This window comes from Triticum aestivum, chromosome 4D (assembly GCF_018294505.1).
Source record: "Triticum aestivum cultivar Chinese Spring chromosome 4D, IWGSC CS RefSeq v2.1, whole genome shotgun sequence".
Classification (NCBI taxonomy): domain Eukaryota; kingdom Viridiplantae; phylum Streptophyta; class Magnoliopsida; order Poales; family Poaceae; genus Triticum; species Triticum aestivum.
Window position 1 is genome coordinate 417,524,762 of NC_057805.1, and position 16,488 is coordinate 417,541,249.

The following is a 16,488-nucleotide window of genomic DNA, read 5'->3' on the forward strand; positions in this document are numbered from 1 at the left end:
TGTTCATAGGAAAAGGATGAATATCTTTTGGAAGTTTGCTTCCAAGAAGAACTCCAAGGGAGTTATTGGGGAGTCATCTGATAGTGATCCCCATACCCGGAGATTGGCGGAAGTACGGCCGTGCGAATGGCCACATACCCCATTCATGGAAGGGGCTGGAATCCTTCAAGAGTTTGCACAATATGCTGCCAATGCCGGCCTCACCGACTTCATTGCAGCTGAATGTGAACAGTGTCATCTCCTTAGAAACACCTTTGTGCAAAGTTTTACTTTCCTTCCTAGGAATAATCCCCCTGAGGTGCAGTTTAATTTATATGTTGAACCCCATCAGATACCACTTACTGAAATTTGTGAAATATGCTTGCTTCCTTCTAATGGTGGTTTGGTAGAGCCTAGGCCTACAGAGTTTGAAGGCTTTTATCGTACTCTAACAGTGGGTGATGAGAACACTCGGATTGGAAAAGATAATTATACTTATAGGCATGGATGAAAAAAAAGCTTGGAAACTAGTTCAAATCGAACTCAAAAGCAACTAGGCAATCCAACTTCCATTGAAGCAGCTTCCCTGGAACTAGCTGCCATTGTATCGGTTGGTGCCATTTCTTCTCTTGGAGGCAGGGCAAGTCGAGTATCGCTGCTGCTGGCTTGCATTTTCCTGTTGTTCATTATTTTACTCTTTTCATTGCAAAATGCTTGCTAGAGAGAAGGTGGGTGCACTCAGTGCCCAGACCTTGCTGTTTTACGTCGTGCATTTGAAGGCGACAATACATACAACTTGGGAGCTATTGTGGCACGTCGCCTTCACATTAATAAATCCAAGGGTAATATTCATGGTGGTATTTATGCTACTCGCTTGGCTGCTCGCTTTAATGTTGAGATACGCCTGCATGATTATCCTTTGCCAAAGTTTACCTAGATCGCGCAACCATGGAACACCACCAGTTTATTGCTATTGATTACCCTAACATCCTTATTCCGTATAACTTGGTTTTTTAGTGTGAGAACTCATGATATTATTTCATTGCCTGCACCTGCTTTGTTTGATCCTATTGCCAGGCGTGGATACAGGATTATGCCTGCGGATATCATCGTCTACCGGAACAACCAGGCTACAGCAGAGGAGGAGCCTCAACAGTGGGATCCGTGGGTGCCCGCTCCTTAGCACCCCGACTATTATCCAGGCTACTGACTGATTACCAAGTTAGGCCAAAAGCCTAAGCTTGGGGGAGAACGTATTCCCACTGACATTACATTCATGTTCACACATTTCATTCTAGTTGTCGGTGTCACACTTTTTCATTGTATTATCCATGTTAAATTTATTTTCTCGCTTTCTTCTTGTGTGTTTGAAAAACCTTGAGAAAATACAAAAATATTTCCTGCTTCTTTTTGATTTTTCTTTCTAGAGTAGTTAGCTGTAGCACTAAAAAGAAAACCCAAAAATATTTCCTTGTTCTTCTTTTACTTGTTGGGAGTTTTCCCATGTAAATAGTTTTTCTCGTTCTTGCTTTTCCCTTTTATTTGCTTGTTCAAGAAAACCAAAAACTCCAAAAATATTTCAGTGTGTTTCTCTGAATTTTTTTCTTTTTATTTGAGTATACCAAAGAGAAGACCACGATGAAAATGTTGAGTGACTCTCATATGCATTATTGTTGATCTAACAAAGAGCCCTTATTACCTTGTCTTCTCCTGTTGAATAAAATGTTTGCAGATTTCAGCTTAGTCCACATCACTCTTGCACTATTATTATTTTCATATCGTTCGGTCGTGCAAGTGAAAGGCAATAATGACGATATTTGATGAACTGGCCGTGGCAGAGAGAAACGGGTATGAACTCGACTTGTTCTGTTTTTGTAAATATGTTTAACCTAGTATCCATGATTTAATCCATTATGATTAAACATGTTTGCAATGGCAATCAGAGATTATAGTTTCTCATGCCATGCATAAGTAGCTAGGAGTGGATAATGATTTATCTTAGATATCAACATTGCGTTAAAATGACTGTGATGTAGTATGATGATATGGTATCCTCCTATGAATGTTCGAGTGGCTTGACTTGGCACATGTTCATGCATGTAGTTGAATCAAAACCAACATAGCCTCTATGATATTTATGTTCATGGTGTTCATATCCTACTCATACTAGTGTCCAATATTACTTATGCATAATGCATGTTCATGACCGTTGTTGCTCTCCAGCTGGCCGCTTCTCAACCTATTTGCTAGCCTTCGCCTGTACTAAGTGGGGATTCTAGTTGTGCATCTAAAACCTTGAACCTAAGTTATTTCAGATGAGTCCACCATACCTACCTATATGCGGTATTACCCTGCCGTCCTAAGTAAATTTGCATGTGCCATCTCTAAAAACTTCAAATAAATATCCTTTTTGTGTGCCTGGATCGTTCATGGAACGACAGGAGGTAGTCAGTATCTTCCATGCTAAGCGGGTTATTCTCAGGTTGAGTGTTTATTCACTCACCATCGCACGAGAAAAGGGCGATAATAGGGATGCCCAGTCCCAAACTGCAAAAAGAATTGATCTTTCAAATAATCAAACAAAAACTCCAAACGGAGTCATACCATTTACTTTTATCGCTTGGGAACCGCCACTAGCGTGTTTAGCATGGAAGATATTGATAACTGATGGTCGTGAAGTAAACAAGAAGGGTGCATTTCTCAAAATATCCTTTATTTCTGTCTTAAAACTTGAGCTCTGGCACCGCTGCAAATCACTGCTTCCCTCTGTGAAGGGACTTTCTATTTACTTTTATGCTGTGTCATCACCTTCTAAAATAAGCGCCAGAACCTGAGAGCACTTCTGTAATGCTGATGCATTGTGTATAGCTAATGTTGGGTGCATCATGACTAGATCTTTTCTACCATGAATTACAATGTTTAGTCGCAGCTTGAACTTTGGAGGTGCTCTGCATTTATATTTTGCGGTCTTAGAAAGGGCTAGCGAGATACCACTATTGTCATATTATATCATGGTTGTTTTAATAACGTGTTGCTGTTTGAGATATCTTATTATTGCTCGCTAGCTGATTATGTCATTGATATGAGTCAATGTAATTTTTAAGAGTTATTGTCGGCATGGTTAGTTATAATGTCGGCTGAAAACCTAGGTGTTGTTTAAGCTTATTCATGCAAACAAGAGCAAAAGAGTTTGTAAATGTTTTTCTTTTTCACTTTCAGTTTATCAACTGAATTGCTTGAGGACAAGCAACGGTTTAAGCTTGGGGGAGTTGATACGTCTCCAACGTATCTACTTTTCCTAACGCTTTTCCTCTTGTTTTGGACTCTAATTTGCATGATTTGAATGAAACTAACCCCGGACTGACGTTGTTTTCAGCAGAACTATCATGGTGTTGTTTTTGTGCAGAAATAAAAGTTCTCAGAATGGAACGAAACTTTGCGAGGATTTTTTATATCAATAAAGAGAATTTCTGGAGACAAGAACCACCGGAGGGGGCACCTGGGTGGGCACAACCCACCAGGGGGCGCCCCCTCCAGGCGCGCCCAGGTGGGTTGTCCCCACCTGGTGGCCCCGCAGACCCTGAAACCGATGCTATAAAATCACATATTTTCAGAAGAAAAAAACAGGGAGAAAGAATTATCGCGTTCCACGATATGGAGCCGCCGTCACCTCCTGTTCTTCATCGGGAGGCCAGATCTGGAGTCCGTTTGGGGCTCCGGAGAGGGGGATCTTCGATCTTCGTCATCACCAACCCTTCTCCATCGCCAATTCCATGATGCTCCCCACAGGGAGTGAGTAATTCCTACGTAGGCTCGTTGGTCGGTGAGGAGTTGGATGAGATTCATCATGTAATCTAGTTAGTTTTGTTAGTGTTTGATCCATAGTATCCACTATGTTCTGAGATTGATGTTGCTATGACTTTGCCATGCTTAATGCTTGTCACTTTGGGCCCCGGTGCCATGATTTTAGATCTGAACCGTTTATGTTATCACCGTTATATCCATGGATCCGATCTTGCAAGTTATAGTCACCTACTACGTGTTATGATCCGGCAACCCCGGAGTGACAATAGTCGGGACCACTCCCGGTGACGACCGTAGTTGAGGAGTTCATGTATTCACCGTGTGTTAATGCTTTGTTTCGGTTTTCTATTAAAAGAAGGCCTTAATATCCCTTAGTTTCCAATTGGACCCCGCTGCCACGGGAGGGTTGGACAAAAGATGTCATGCAAGTTCTTTCCATAAACACGTATGACTATTTACGGAATACATGCCTACATTATATTTATGAACTGGAGCTAGTGCCGTATCGCCCTAGGTTATGACTGTCACATGATGAACATCATCCAACAAATCACCGATCCAATGCCTACGAATTTATCTTATATTGTTCTTGCTAAGTTACTACTGCTATCGTTACTTTTGCACTTGTCACAAAACTACTGCTATCACTGTTACCATTACCATTGCTGCTGCTACTATCATCAAAACTATCATACTACTTTGCTACTGATCACTTTGCTGCAGATAATTAATCTCTAGGTGTGATTGGATTGACAACTCAGCTGCTAATACTTACAAATTTTCTTTGGCTCCCCTTGTGTCGAATCTATAAATTTGGGTTAAATATTCTACCCTTGAAAACTGTTGCGATCCCCTATACTTGTGGGTTTCAGTAGCTCATCAAGTTTTTTTTTCCTTTTTAGGAATCCACTATTCCTAGGTAACCTTTTAATCCCAATTTCATTCCATTGGATACACCCAGGTAGCTAATCAGGCTTTTTAATGACACAAATAAGCTTTACCTAATGGGGAAGCATGCATGGTTGTGCACCAAAGCAATAATTAGAGCTAGCCGGGTATATTATGGTTGCAGTACACTGCACATGGTTGATCGGTGAGAAGAATGATTTACTCAACATTGGGCCAGATGAATTTATCACCACTATCTTATTTATGTTGACATGCATCCTATCCACATCATCAAGTAGGTGCATCATGTAAACACCTTTTCCCCTATTTTTCATCCACATACTTCCACTAGGTCTTCATGCACATGCAACTTGCCAAAACAACCATTAACTATTTTTTTCATGCACTCTCTATGCATGTCTTGACGTCGTCCATCAACTCCAAACATCTATTACAAGTACCCGTTCAACCACTTGGTTAGACGTCACGTGTTGTTAGTGTGATTGTCTAATTCTGAGCGCCCAAATGACTGTCTTTTCTCATTCTCATTCTATTGCGCATCCTCCCCATGTCTCCTTTTCTCCCGCACAAGCCACAAAACTTCGCTAGATGCCTTTGTTCCCTTGAACCTCTAGTGTTTCGAGCAACCTTTTAATCCCAATTTAATTTCATTGTGTACAGAGATGTAGCTCATCAAGTTTTTTCTTTTCTTTTTTAAGAATCCACTATTCCCGTGCAACCTTTTAATCCCAATTTCGTTCCATTGCGCACACCCAGTAGCTAATCAGGCTTTTTAAATGATAGATAAGCTTTGTATAATGGGGAAGCATGCATGGTTGCGCACCAGACCAAAAGTTAGAGCTACCTGAGTATATTGTGGTAAATGGCTACAATACACTGCACATGGTTGATCAGTAAGAAGAAGAATTTACTCAACATTGGTCCAGGTGATTTATAAGCGACCTTCTTGTTTATACAAAAAATCAAATTATGAGTGAACTCGCATTTTATATTTCTATGCCAGTATGCTTTTTTTATGAATGCACATCTATAGTTGCTATAGTTGTTTTAGGTTTAGGCGAGGTTTGAGATGCTTTTACTTTCTCTAATCAACGATGTTTTCGTCTCATATCGTCTCGCTGATATATTGTCAATGTAACAAATTAACAGAACAAAGATCACACTCATTTTTGGCCTTTTCATCAAATTTTCTTTAGATGCTTACTCTAAACAACATTTCTTTCAAACAAAATTCTTTATCATCAACTTATACTATGTTTCATATTTTTAAACATCAAATTTTTTGTTAACAGTTCCCGCAACAACGGGGTATCATCTAGTTCCTATATAGGGCGGGAATCAATCCTTCTCATTTGAAAGAAAAAAAATAGTACTTAGTTCATAGGATAGGAAACATATGAACAGAAAACAACATAGAAAGTGAGATGACATCTATCTTAATTCTTACAGTGAAAGAATGTCATTGATGCATAAGATAAAAAAAATTTCTCATTGAGTTTAAGCTAAGGTCTCCTTTGGTTTAGAGGAATTATGTAGGAATTCTAAAAGGATAGTAATTTGTAGGAAAAAAATTATTTAAAGCCTTTGGTTTGTAGGAATGGATTCCTATTCCTATGCACTCCTTTTGTTTTATAATAAGTGTCGTGATCCCACTTCAACCACGACACTTATTATGAAACACGGAGTAAGATATAAACCAATCCTTCACATTTAAAAGAAAAAAATTAGTCTAGACTCAATGAAAAATATTATATCCTAAGAATCAAGTGAGATTTATTTGCTAATACGTACTCCGTCCGTCCGGAAATACTTGTCATCAAAATAGATAAAAGGAGATGTATCTAGACGTATTTTAGTTCTAGATACATCCCTTTTTATCCATTTTGATGACAAGTATTTTCGGACGGAGGGAGTAGGAAATAAGATTTATCTAATAGTTCTCCATCGTCGTATGAACAAAGGAGGCCTAAATTCCCTAACAAACAAACAAAAACAAAGGGGGCCTAAAAATGTCGACGGCGAGAGGATAGCCCAAGCCCATCTGACACCCTGACTCTCTTCCCCTAATCCCCGCGAAGGAAAGCGAAATGTGAAAAATCGCGGAGCACACCCTCGTTCGTCCCCGTCGTCCGCCAGTGCCAGTGGCAACCAATTCGATCTCCCCTTCCCTAAATCTCGCTCCACAGTCCGCCTCCGGGCTCCGCACGGCGCGCCGACGGCCAACCTTGGCGCCTTGTCTCGCGTCCGCGGCAGCTCGGCGCAGCGGTGGGCGCCTCCGCCGGCTGTCTCCGCCGGACAAGGAGCAGCGTTCCAGTAGCAAGGTGACCCCGTTATCAGGCACTCACTCTCGACTTGCTCGGAGTAATTTGCCACACTGCCTGCTGATTGCGCCCGATTGTTAGGTTGGGTCATGTCGAGCGCGGTGGTGAACGGGCTGGCCGGCGCCGGCGGCGGTATCATCGCCCAGATCATCACATACCCCCTCCAGACCGTACCAACCCCTCCCCCCTCCCGTTCTCTATAACTAATTCCACTACTCCCCGCTAATCAGCTCACAACCGTCGCTTCCTGGTGATGTCTGGACTCTGGAGCAGGTGAACACCCGGCAGCAGACAGAGAGGTCAGCGAAGAAGAAGAAGGCCGGTAGTGGTGGCTCCGACGCTTCCACCCTCTTCCAGATGCTCCAGGTGATTCCTATTAGGTATCTCGTTTACTTACAGTTGCCAATGCCAATGTTTTGGTGGTTAGTTGTGGAATCAAGTAATTGCAGCTGGTCCAAACGGAAGGCTGGGGTGGGTTGTACAGCGGCCTCAAACCCTCACTTATTGGCACCGCTGCCTCGCAGGTAAACTACAATAGTCTTGTTTTTTTAATTTGTTTCTCTGTTGGTGCAAAAATATTCTCGAACAATCATGGACCTATGGTGTTCTTTCCCAGTGCGCGACACTTGATAATTCCATCTAGTCTGATTGTCTTATGTATCATATTTGTGGTTTTTCATTTGCAGGGAATCTATTACTACTTCTACCAGCTTCTCAAGAACAAGGTGGAAGATGTGGCAGCTGCTCGTGGGAAAAAGGGCCTAGGGGATGGCACTGTTGGGATGTTTTCTTGGCTTGTTATTGCAGCTGTTGCTGGGTAAGTCAACCTACTTGCATTCAGTCACTTATTTTTCTTGAAATGATAATGAAAGAAATCCTGGATGGGGCTGTTCAGTTATCTATTGGTGTTTGTGTAAGAGGGCATTCCAGCAGCATGGATGCAATCAAACAAAGGCTTTTACCAAAAAAAGGCTTTCGCCCCGCTTTATATATAAAGCATAGACCAACAGTGCCTGATACAACCACACTCACCCAACACAAACGCACACACACACCCAAGGCTGGATACATAGGCGCTGAGCGCAACAACACACTCCCTAGCACTACAAGAGCCGCCGGGGGCTTCAGCCGTGAACACCACCGCGAAGAAGTGAAGCCGCATATGACGAACCGTGGGCTCCAAGGCGGCGCCTTCAAGAAGGATACGACACCGGAGCGCCGCCACCGCCCGATCCAAGGATCAGAGTTTCCCCTGGAGCAACACGACGGGCAATGATAGCCGCGACGACGCTTTCAAGAAGGGAGCGATCTACGCCGTCGCCAGTCCGTCCGAAGATAGAGTAGGTTTTCACCCCGGCCAACCCTCACCGCCACCGAACGCCACACCCCGGCTACCATGACGCCCACACGGCCGTGGCAACCGGGCAGCACCGAGGCACGAGCTCTGCCCAGGAGCACTGTGCCACCACCACCAGGGCCGCCGCCCCGGAACCCAAGACCTTGACACCACGTCCCCCGAGCCCCACCGCTACCCCAACCGCAGAGACGGGCGGAAAGGATCGGCCTTCCGCACCCCTGGCCGGTCCCAGCGCCGAGACCCAATAGGCCGGCCACAACAAGCCTCCATCTAACCGTCCTGCTACACCGGGCGCGAGACGAGCGCAGTCCTGCTGCCGGGCACGAGACGGGCCGGTCCTGCTGCCGGGCGCGAGACGAGCGCAGTCCTGCTGCCGGTCGCGAGACGGGCCGGGCCTGCTGCTGGGCGCGAGACCAGCTCGGTCCTACGGCACCGGGTGCGAGACGCTCGATGGACCGCAGCCGGGAGAAGGCCAGCCCTCCGGCGAGAGAAGCGAACGGACACTGAGGAGAGGGGTCGGAGGTCGACACAGGCAACTTACAGACAAGCCGACACCAGAACAATCTGGCCGCCGCCGCAATCAACCTGCCACCACCACATCACCTGCGCCTCCACGCCCTGGTCCGAACCACCCGAAGCCCCGCCACCCCGCACCGGAGCAGCAAGGACACCGGCCGCAACACCACCACCTCCACAGGGACGCCAGCCACCCCCGCCACCGGAGACCAAAACAACCACCGGATCTGGGCCAGGACGCCCAGATCCGCCGCCAGCACGCCCGAGTCCACCAGACCCCACGAGCCGCAGGGGGGGAGGGGAGGAGGAGCCGTCGGCGGGCCACAAGGGCGCGGGGCGGAGCGCCGGAGCATGAGCCGGCCGGGACCCGACGCCGCGGGCAGGAGGGAGGCGCCCCGCGACGCCATCCATCCGCGTGCAGGGGAAAACCGCCCCGCCGCCGCCTCGGCCACGCGGCCTTTGGCCGGCGGCGCCCCCGGCGGCGGCGAGGGAGGGGGAGGCGGGGCGGAGGGCCGGAGGAGGAGGCGCTAGGGTTGCCCCCCGACGGCGCCCGCGGGAGCGCCTCGGGAGGGAGAGGAGGGAGGAGCGGTCGCTATGCTACTCCCTCAAACAAAGGCTTTTGCAGAAGAGTTGTGCGCTTGCCTGTGGAAGCTTTGACTTTGACATGAACATGTAAATGTTCACCGACTGTTGAAACTTGAAATCATTTTGAACTAGATAGCGGATGATAATATGCAATTAATGCTAATGTATGGGCAGCTATGAGCCTATGACTGTTGCCCTGATCCTGCGTGTGACTGACCGAAGCAATGGTTCACATTAAGCTGTAAGCTTGTAATTCTGTCCAGCCAAGGCTGTTTCTGTTCTGATGAATTATAATTTTATATCATATGCCAAACTCAATCACCTTACACTCCTTCATAGTTGTTTAGTGGATCATATCCCCTTCACTATGAAAGATCAGTGACAACTTCTAGATGAAATTTATCTTCAGTGAGTACACTCAGGTGACATGTGTTGAGTTGGTTGCAGGGACAAATATAACGGGAATAACCAACCAGGGATGAACATAATGCGTAAACTACTAAATAATAGGAATATTCCATAAGGATATCAGGGTTCTATTTCCCCTCAGCCATCTAGTTTCATTACTTCTGTTGTAGCGCTGCAGTCCTTTCATCCAGGTTGTATCTGTTTGGATTATGCATCTTTAAGTTATTCATGAATATCATGCCGTGTGTTTCAGTTCTTGGCAGTTATCTTGGTTTATTTATTGGTAAAAACTGAAGCATCTCTATGAATAAAAAAACCCCGAGTTGCATGAGATACTGAGATTGATCCTTAGGCATGCTCATGGAATCCTTTCTCTGCTTCAGGTCAATCAATGTTCTTCTTACAATTCCAATATGGGTTCTTGTCACACGTATGCAGGTAAACTTTATTAAACGAACTTCCTTTAAATATTTAGCATGAGAACCACTGAATTTCGTTGAACAAAAGTGTTAGGAGCTAGGGTTCTGCCGGTTCTAGGGCGGAGATTGTAGGGGAAAGATGGAGGAAGACGAGGTCGAGGGCGCGGCGGCCGGCGGCTGGGCGCCGTCCTTGCGTGGTGGAGAAGAGGCGGCGGCGGCGCAAGAGGCGGCTAGGGTTAGGTCTCCCGGCTCCCTAAGGGAAGCCGAGCAAATACTGGTTGCTTCTTGCTTGATTAGACTGATACATCTCCTCTCCTTATATAGAGAGGTTTACTTGACTCCTAAGCAAACGACCCTAATAACGATAAGATAATTGGGCTAAGCCCCTAATAACGATAAGATAACTTGGGCCACAGCCCACTGGGCTAAGCCCCTAATATGCCGGTCATAACACTTCTCCCCGCCTGCACAAACAGCTCGTGCTCGAGCTGTAAGGCGAGGAAGCGCTTGCTGAACTCCTCGAGGTGATCAACCAGCGTCAAACACCTCCGCGACAGCTGGGGCAGCCAAGTCGCCGAGCCCGGCGGCGACGGCGTCCTCCTCAATGTAGTCTGCAGCCTCCAGGTAGAAGAGTCAGGGGCAGACATGGCCGGGCATGTAGGTCTCGACGCAGTTGAAGCACAACCCTTGGCGGCGACGCTCGAGTAGCTCGGCCGAGGTGAGCCGGCGGAACGGGCGCGCCGCGGTCGCGGCAAGGGGTGCCGCGGAAGCCTGAGCAGGCCGACCCTGCGCGGGAACATCCGGCCAGGGTGGCGGCCCAGCGGCCCGGGACGGTGATGCCTGCTGGATGGCCACCGCGCGGCGCTCGAACGCGCGGGTGTAGTACATGGCCGTCTGGAGGTCTTGGGGTCCCTACATCTCGACGTCCACGCGGATATGATCTGGCAGACCGCCGACGAAGAGTTCGGCCCGCTGGTGAGCCGTCACGCTGGACGCGTGGCACGCCAGGGCCTGAAAGCGGTCGGTGTAGTCCTGCACCGTAGAGGTGAAGGGAAGGCGGCCCAACTCCGCCAGCCGGCTCCCATGTATCGGCAGTCCGAAGCGAAGGAGGCAGAACTCGCGAAAACGCTCCCAGGGGGGCATGCCGCCCTCGTCCTGCTCGAGGGCGTAGTACCACGTCCGTGCGGCGCCGCGGAGGTGATAAGAGGCGAGCCAGGTGCGGTCCGACGCGAGCGTCTGTTGCCCCCGGAAGAACTGCTCGCACTGGTTGAGCTAGTTGAGGGGGTCCTCGGCGCCGTCGTAGGTGGCGAAGGCGAGCTTGGCGAAGCGCGGCGGTGTTTGAGCATGACCGCCGTGAGTGTACGGCTCGGCGGTACGGAGCAGCGAAGAGGATGGCGTTGGTCCGGTGTGCACAGGAAAGCGGTGGCCCGTCGAAGCCAGCGTGGAAACTCGCGGAGCCGGAGGGCCCGTCATACGGCAGGGAGGGCGCCGGCTGGTCCGCGGCCATGGTGTAGACTGGCGGCGGTGACGTCCCGGCCAACCAGGCCGGAAGCTGGGACGGCGAGGGCGGGAACCGCACTTGCCAAATTGGCACGCCTGCCGGCGCGGTTGGAGTCAGCCCGGTGCTGGGCGGCGGAGGCGCCGGCAGCGGCAGCTGCTGCTGCCTGGAAACGGCGGAGACGGCGGGCGCTGCGATGGCCGCGGCCGGCCATTGTGGCCAGATCGGGGCGATGGCCGGGGCTGGCTGTAGCTGTAGCGGGGGCTGCAGCGGCCCGACCAGCGTCGCGGTGGCCCTGGGGTGCGGCGGCTGCCAGGGCTGCCAGGGCAGTGGCGGCGAGGACCCGGGTGGCGTGGGTGACGCGGCGAGGGCCGGCGCCGGCCACTGCGGCCATTGGTGCGCGGCGGCGGGCGGCGGCTGAAGCGGCCAGTGGTGGTGTAGAGGCCCGGTCGGCGCCGTGGGTGCCGAATACCACGGCAGGGCGGTTGGCCCGGTCGCGGCGGCCGGCGGCAAGGGCGGCGGCGGCCCGTAGGAGCCGGCTAGGTATAGCCGTATCCCCTGGACGGCGGTGACGAGATCGTTGAGGACGCCGGTCATCTCCGCCGGGGAGTAGACCAGCGGCACGGTGGAGGGTGGTGGCGGCGGACCCGTGGAGGGGGGCGGCTACTGGCCGGTAGAGGCGCCGACGGTGGAGCCCAGCGGCGCAGTGGGGAGAGCCAGCGGCGCCGTGGAGGGGATTGGCAGCGGCGCAGTGGGGAGAGCCAGCGGCGCCGTGGAGGGGATTGGCAGCGGCGCGGTGGTGGTGGGCAGCGGCGGGATTGGTGGTGGTGCAGACATGGTCGAAACCGAGCTACCTGATACCAAGGTGTTAGGAGCTAGGGTTCTGCCGGTTCTAGGGCGGAGATTGTAGGGGAAAGATGGAGGAAGACGAGGTCGAGGGCGCAGCGGCCGGCGGCTGGGCGCCGTCCTTGCGTGGTGGAGAAGAGGCGGCGGCGGCGCAAGAGGCGGCTAGGGTTAGGTCTCCCGGCTCCCTAAGGGAAGCCGAGCAAATACTGATTGCTTCTTGCTTGATTAGATTGATATATCTCCTCTCCTTATATAGAGAGGTTTACTTAGACTCCTAAGCAAACGACCCTAATAACGATAAGATAATTGGGCTAAGCCCCTAATAACAATAAGATAACTTGGGCCACAGCCCACTGGGCTAAGCCCCTAATATGCCGGTCATAACAAAAAGAGTTACCGGAAGACTACAAAATTTGAAATAGGCTTAATGAGACCCTATTGTAGTGAAGCAGTGCGACGATTTCCGCTACATCCTAATACGTGTGTACTGTGTTTGCTTTGTCTTTGATGATGACAAGGAATCCATGAACTGGTCCCATTCCATTACCAAAGCACAATGGTTACTACTTATTAGGCCACGTCATCCTTTTGTGAAATTAGTTGGAAGTCCATACGGTCGTTACCAGGCCTGTACTAGTAATGCAACCACTATTACAAAAAATTGTGCAAAGATTTTGCACACTCTAAGAATAAAGGGTTAATTTATAACGCAACCACTAATAGTTTGCAATGTGTCTATATGCTATTCCATAGAAAGTAGTAATGCTTTACTTATATCTGATCAGTAGATGATTTCCTCTCCTACTTTTCAGACACATACACAGGCAGAAAGGAAGGTGATAGAGTCCAAGAGGGAGCTTTTGCTTAAGGAAATATCCAGGGCCAATCCAATGGATGCTCATATTCTTAAGGATAGATTAGCTAAGCTTGATTCTGAAAAACCTCGCCCATATGGCACACTTCAAGCGGTGAGCACTCTTTTTCTCAAGTTGTCGAATGTTCTTACTATTCGGATTCCTTAAATAGGAAATACTAAACATAGAAATTAAAATACCGTTTCTGAGGGGCCCCAGCCATATATCTTTTTAAAATGTAATTACTGATGATATTTCTGCTGGAATTGTTGAGTTTAAACTTCAAGTTACATTAAGCTTGTCTCTGTAGAGCCTCCAAGCACCAGATAGGGTGAGCATTCATCTAGATCCACTCCACCACCTATTTAGTCTCGGATTACGTTGTTCGATCACCTTATTTTTGTAGGCTTGATTGCTGCACACTATATGACAAATATCATCTGCTAAAATTTCCATCCGTATATTTGAACAGTAACGATGACTGGCATTAGAACTGCAGTGTCCAGTCTTGCTAATTAACTTTCTAGTTCTCAACCGAAGTTACAAGACATAATCATACTTACTACTATCAGTGTTAAACAGATCCGGGAGGTCTATCGTGAATCAGGCATAAGTGGATTCTGGAAAGGACTTATTCCGACACTAATTATGGTTAGTTATCTGTTTCAAGAACATCAGAACCACAATTAAAAAAAACAATTAAAAAAAACAATTAAAAAAAAAGAACATCAGAACCAAAATTTAGTGGACATATATGTAATCCATTGGTTGAACCGTGTGAACCTTCAGGTATGCAATCCATCAATTCAGTTTATGATATATGAAACACTGTCAAAGCGTCTCAAGTCAAAGCGGTCTGGAAAGCGATTCCCCAAGAAGAATATCACTGCTATGGAGGTAAGGGATGTTTATCTATAGCTCATGTCTCTATGTTCACGAATATATGTTATTTTAGACTGTTTAATCACTGACTGTTAACTGTTAGCATACTGTCTTCCTAGAAGCTTTATTTTTCTGTTTCTAGAAATTTGCATGTACCTGTGACTGTCTTCCTAGAAACTTTGTTTTCTGTACTATTTATCCAAGTGCAGGTTTATATCTCTTATATATATGAATAGTAGTACTTGCTTGATGCTTCATATAGTAAATATTCTTCATCGGCGATGCAGTTATCTCAGATCACTTCTCTACAATTCTAGCACATTCCGTTACATGATTATATTTCAACATACACACGGTGATTATTTGAGAAAGCTAGATCATTTAGTGGCACAAAGGGCCAGGACATTATATATACTGTTTTTAGGCATGCTTGCATGTTGTACAATGTCCAGCTTGGGAAGTGACTTCAGGGAGGGGGATCCTTGACTCCTTGTTATTTCTTGCTCCATTTTGGTACAAATGCAATGCATATCTGTTATTGCAGTTAGACAATCAGTTACTTCTCTTTGTCTCGTTCCACATCCCAGATCTATATTTGTTTATTTGTACTTCAAATCCAAAGCTAAACAACAGTACAAGCTTTTGGAAATATTCTCACATATATTTCTATGTTTCATTCTCAGTATTTTCCCTTGAACAGGTATTCTTAATAGGTGCAATGGCAAAGCTGGGAGCTACTCTTGTGACCTACCCGTTGTTAGTGGTCAAGGTAAAAATATATTTGGCAGTGCATCACCTGCAAAGTTTATCACTAATGTGCTGCCCTACCCATACTTATCTGAAGCACATCTTTGAAAAATAATTTATGGTAGAAAGATGCCCCTAGTTAGAAAATTTTGGAAAAATCTGAAACATATGGTATTTGTGAACTTATCCAAATGACTCAATTGGATTATACCAAGTTGAACTGCAAAGCAGACTCTGATAAAAAGGGGTTTCTTTCCATTTTGTTACTTTGTTTCTCAGTTCTAGCAAAGAAACGACTACTTCCCGCAGTGCAGTATTGAGAAAAATAGCCCCATCAGTAGGCTCACCATCTAGTACCTGACGCATAGCATCATGAATGTCTGGTTCTGTCATCTATGTGACCACACAGCAGCATGAAAATTTCACTCAAAAAGAGTTTAATCTAGATCTGCTGTGGAATGTGAATGCAACTAGTTGCACCTTTAAAGTCAATCAGGCATGCATGCAACTACACAGCCTATTCCGGGTGGTTTGAAATGGGGTTTACTTTAACAGCAAAGAAGTTATGTTATGTTCAATCTGTTTTGATCATGTATTTTATCCCTTGCAGTCTAGGTTGCAGGCAAAACAAGAAATTGGCAGGAACGCGGCGTCCAGATATACAGGTATCTTTTACCAGCATTTAACCAAAACTAGTAAAAAACATCGGAGTTTTAATGGCTTTCTGAACCAGTGTGCTCTGATTGTGCACGATCTGCTGTATCCTCGTTTTATGTCTTTGTGCATCTACTCCTGTCACCTCTGTTGAAAAGTGGCGTGAGATTGACCGCTTGTATTTACCAGGTACATTAGATGCAATATTGAAGATGATTCGCTACGAGGGATTGCATGGATTTTACAAAGGAATGGGTACAAAGATTGTACAGAGTGTTTTAGCCGCCTCGGTCCTTTTCATGGTGAAGGAGGAGCTGGTTAAGTTTGTAGTTCTTTTAGTTGCCAGGAGTAGGACTCTGCTTCTTACGAGATCTAACAAATGATAGATCTTGTTTTGTGATCAGATTATTTTGTTGTCTCCACATGTAGTATTCCTTTTGAAATGCACTTTCAGTTCTTTATTAGTCAGAAAATCTTAAGTATCTCTAATTGCTGTTCTTCTTTGTGATGCCCTTTCATTTTACTGCCTCAGGAAGTCCATAGTCTAAGTCCCAGACATTGATTTATTTCTGGTTTATTGAACCGGGAGGCATGAGCCGTATGGCGGTGTGCGACGTTAGTTGTCACTGTCTCAATGACGCTGTCGCTTGGTGCAATGGCAATTGACCACTGGCATCAAGAGCTGTCTGGCCAGTTATTTCATCGAAAG

General features: G+C 47.1%; 1 protein-coding gene across 1 annotated transcript; it reads left to right on the plus strand.

The window, feature by feature from the left end:
- The first annotated feature begins 6,705 nt into the window (after positions 1 to 6,705).
- On the plus strand, positions 6,706 to 16,268 carry LOC123098274 (peroxisomal nicotinamide adenine dinucleotide carrier). Its single transcript, XM_044520225.1, has 12 exons — positions 6,706 to 7,013; positions 7,095 to 7,183; positions 7,287 to 7,379; positions 7,463 to 7,537; positions 7,700 to 7,830; positions 10,263 to 10,317; positions 13,455 to 13,610; positions 14,079 to 14,147; positions 14,286 to 14,393; positions 15,079 to 15,147; positions 15,736 to 15,790; positions 15,969 to 16,268. The coding sequence occupies exons 2-12, from the start codon at positions 7,103 to 7,105 to the stop codon at positions 16,160 to 16,162; spliced, it is 1,086 nt and encodes a 361-aa protein (XP_044376160.1). The 5' UTR covers positions 6,706 to 7,013; positions 7,095 to 7,102; the 3' UTR covers positions 16,163 to 16,268.
- The last annotated feature ends 220 nt before the right edge of the window (positions 16,269 to 16,488 follow it).

Coding starts and splice junctions, on each gene's coding strand:
- LOC123098274 (XM_044520225.1), top strand. CDS start 7,103: ATGTCGAGCGCGGTGGTGAACGGGCTGGCCGGCGCCGGCGGCGGTATC. Junction 7,184..7,286: donor TCACATACCCCCTCCAGACC/GTACCAACCCCT, acceptor ACTCTGGAGCAG/GTGAACACCCGGCAGCAGAC. Junction 15,791..15,968: donor CGCGGCGTCCAGATATACAG/GTATCTTTTACC, acceptor TGTATTTACCAG/GTACATTAGATGCAATATTG.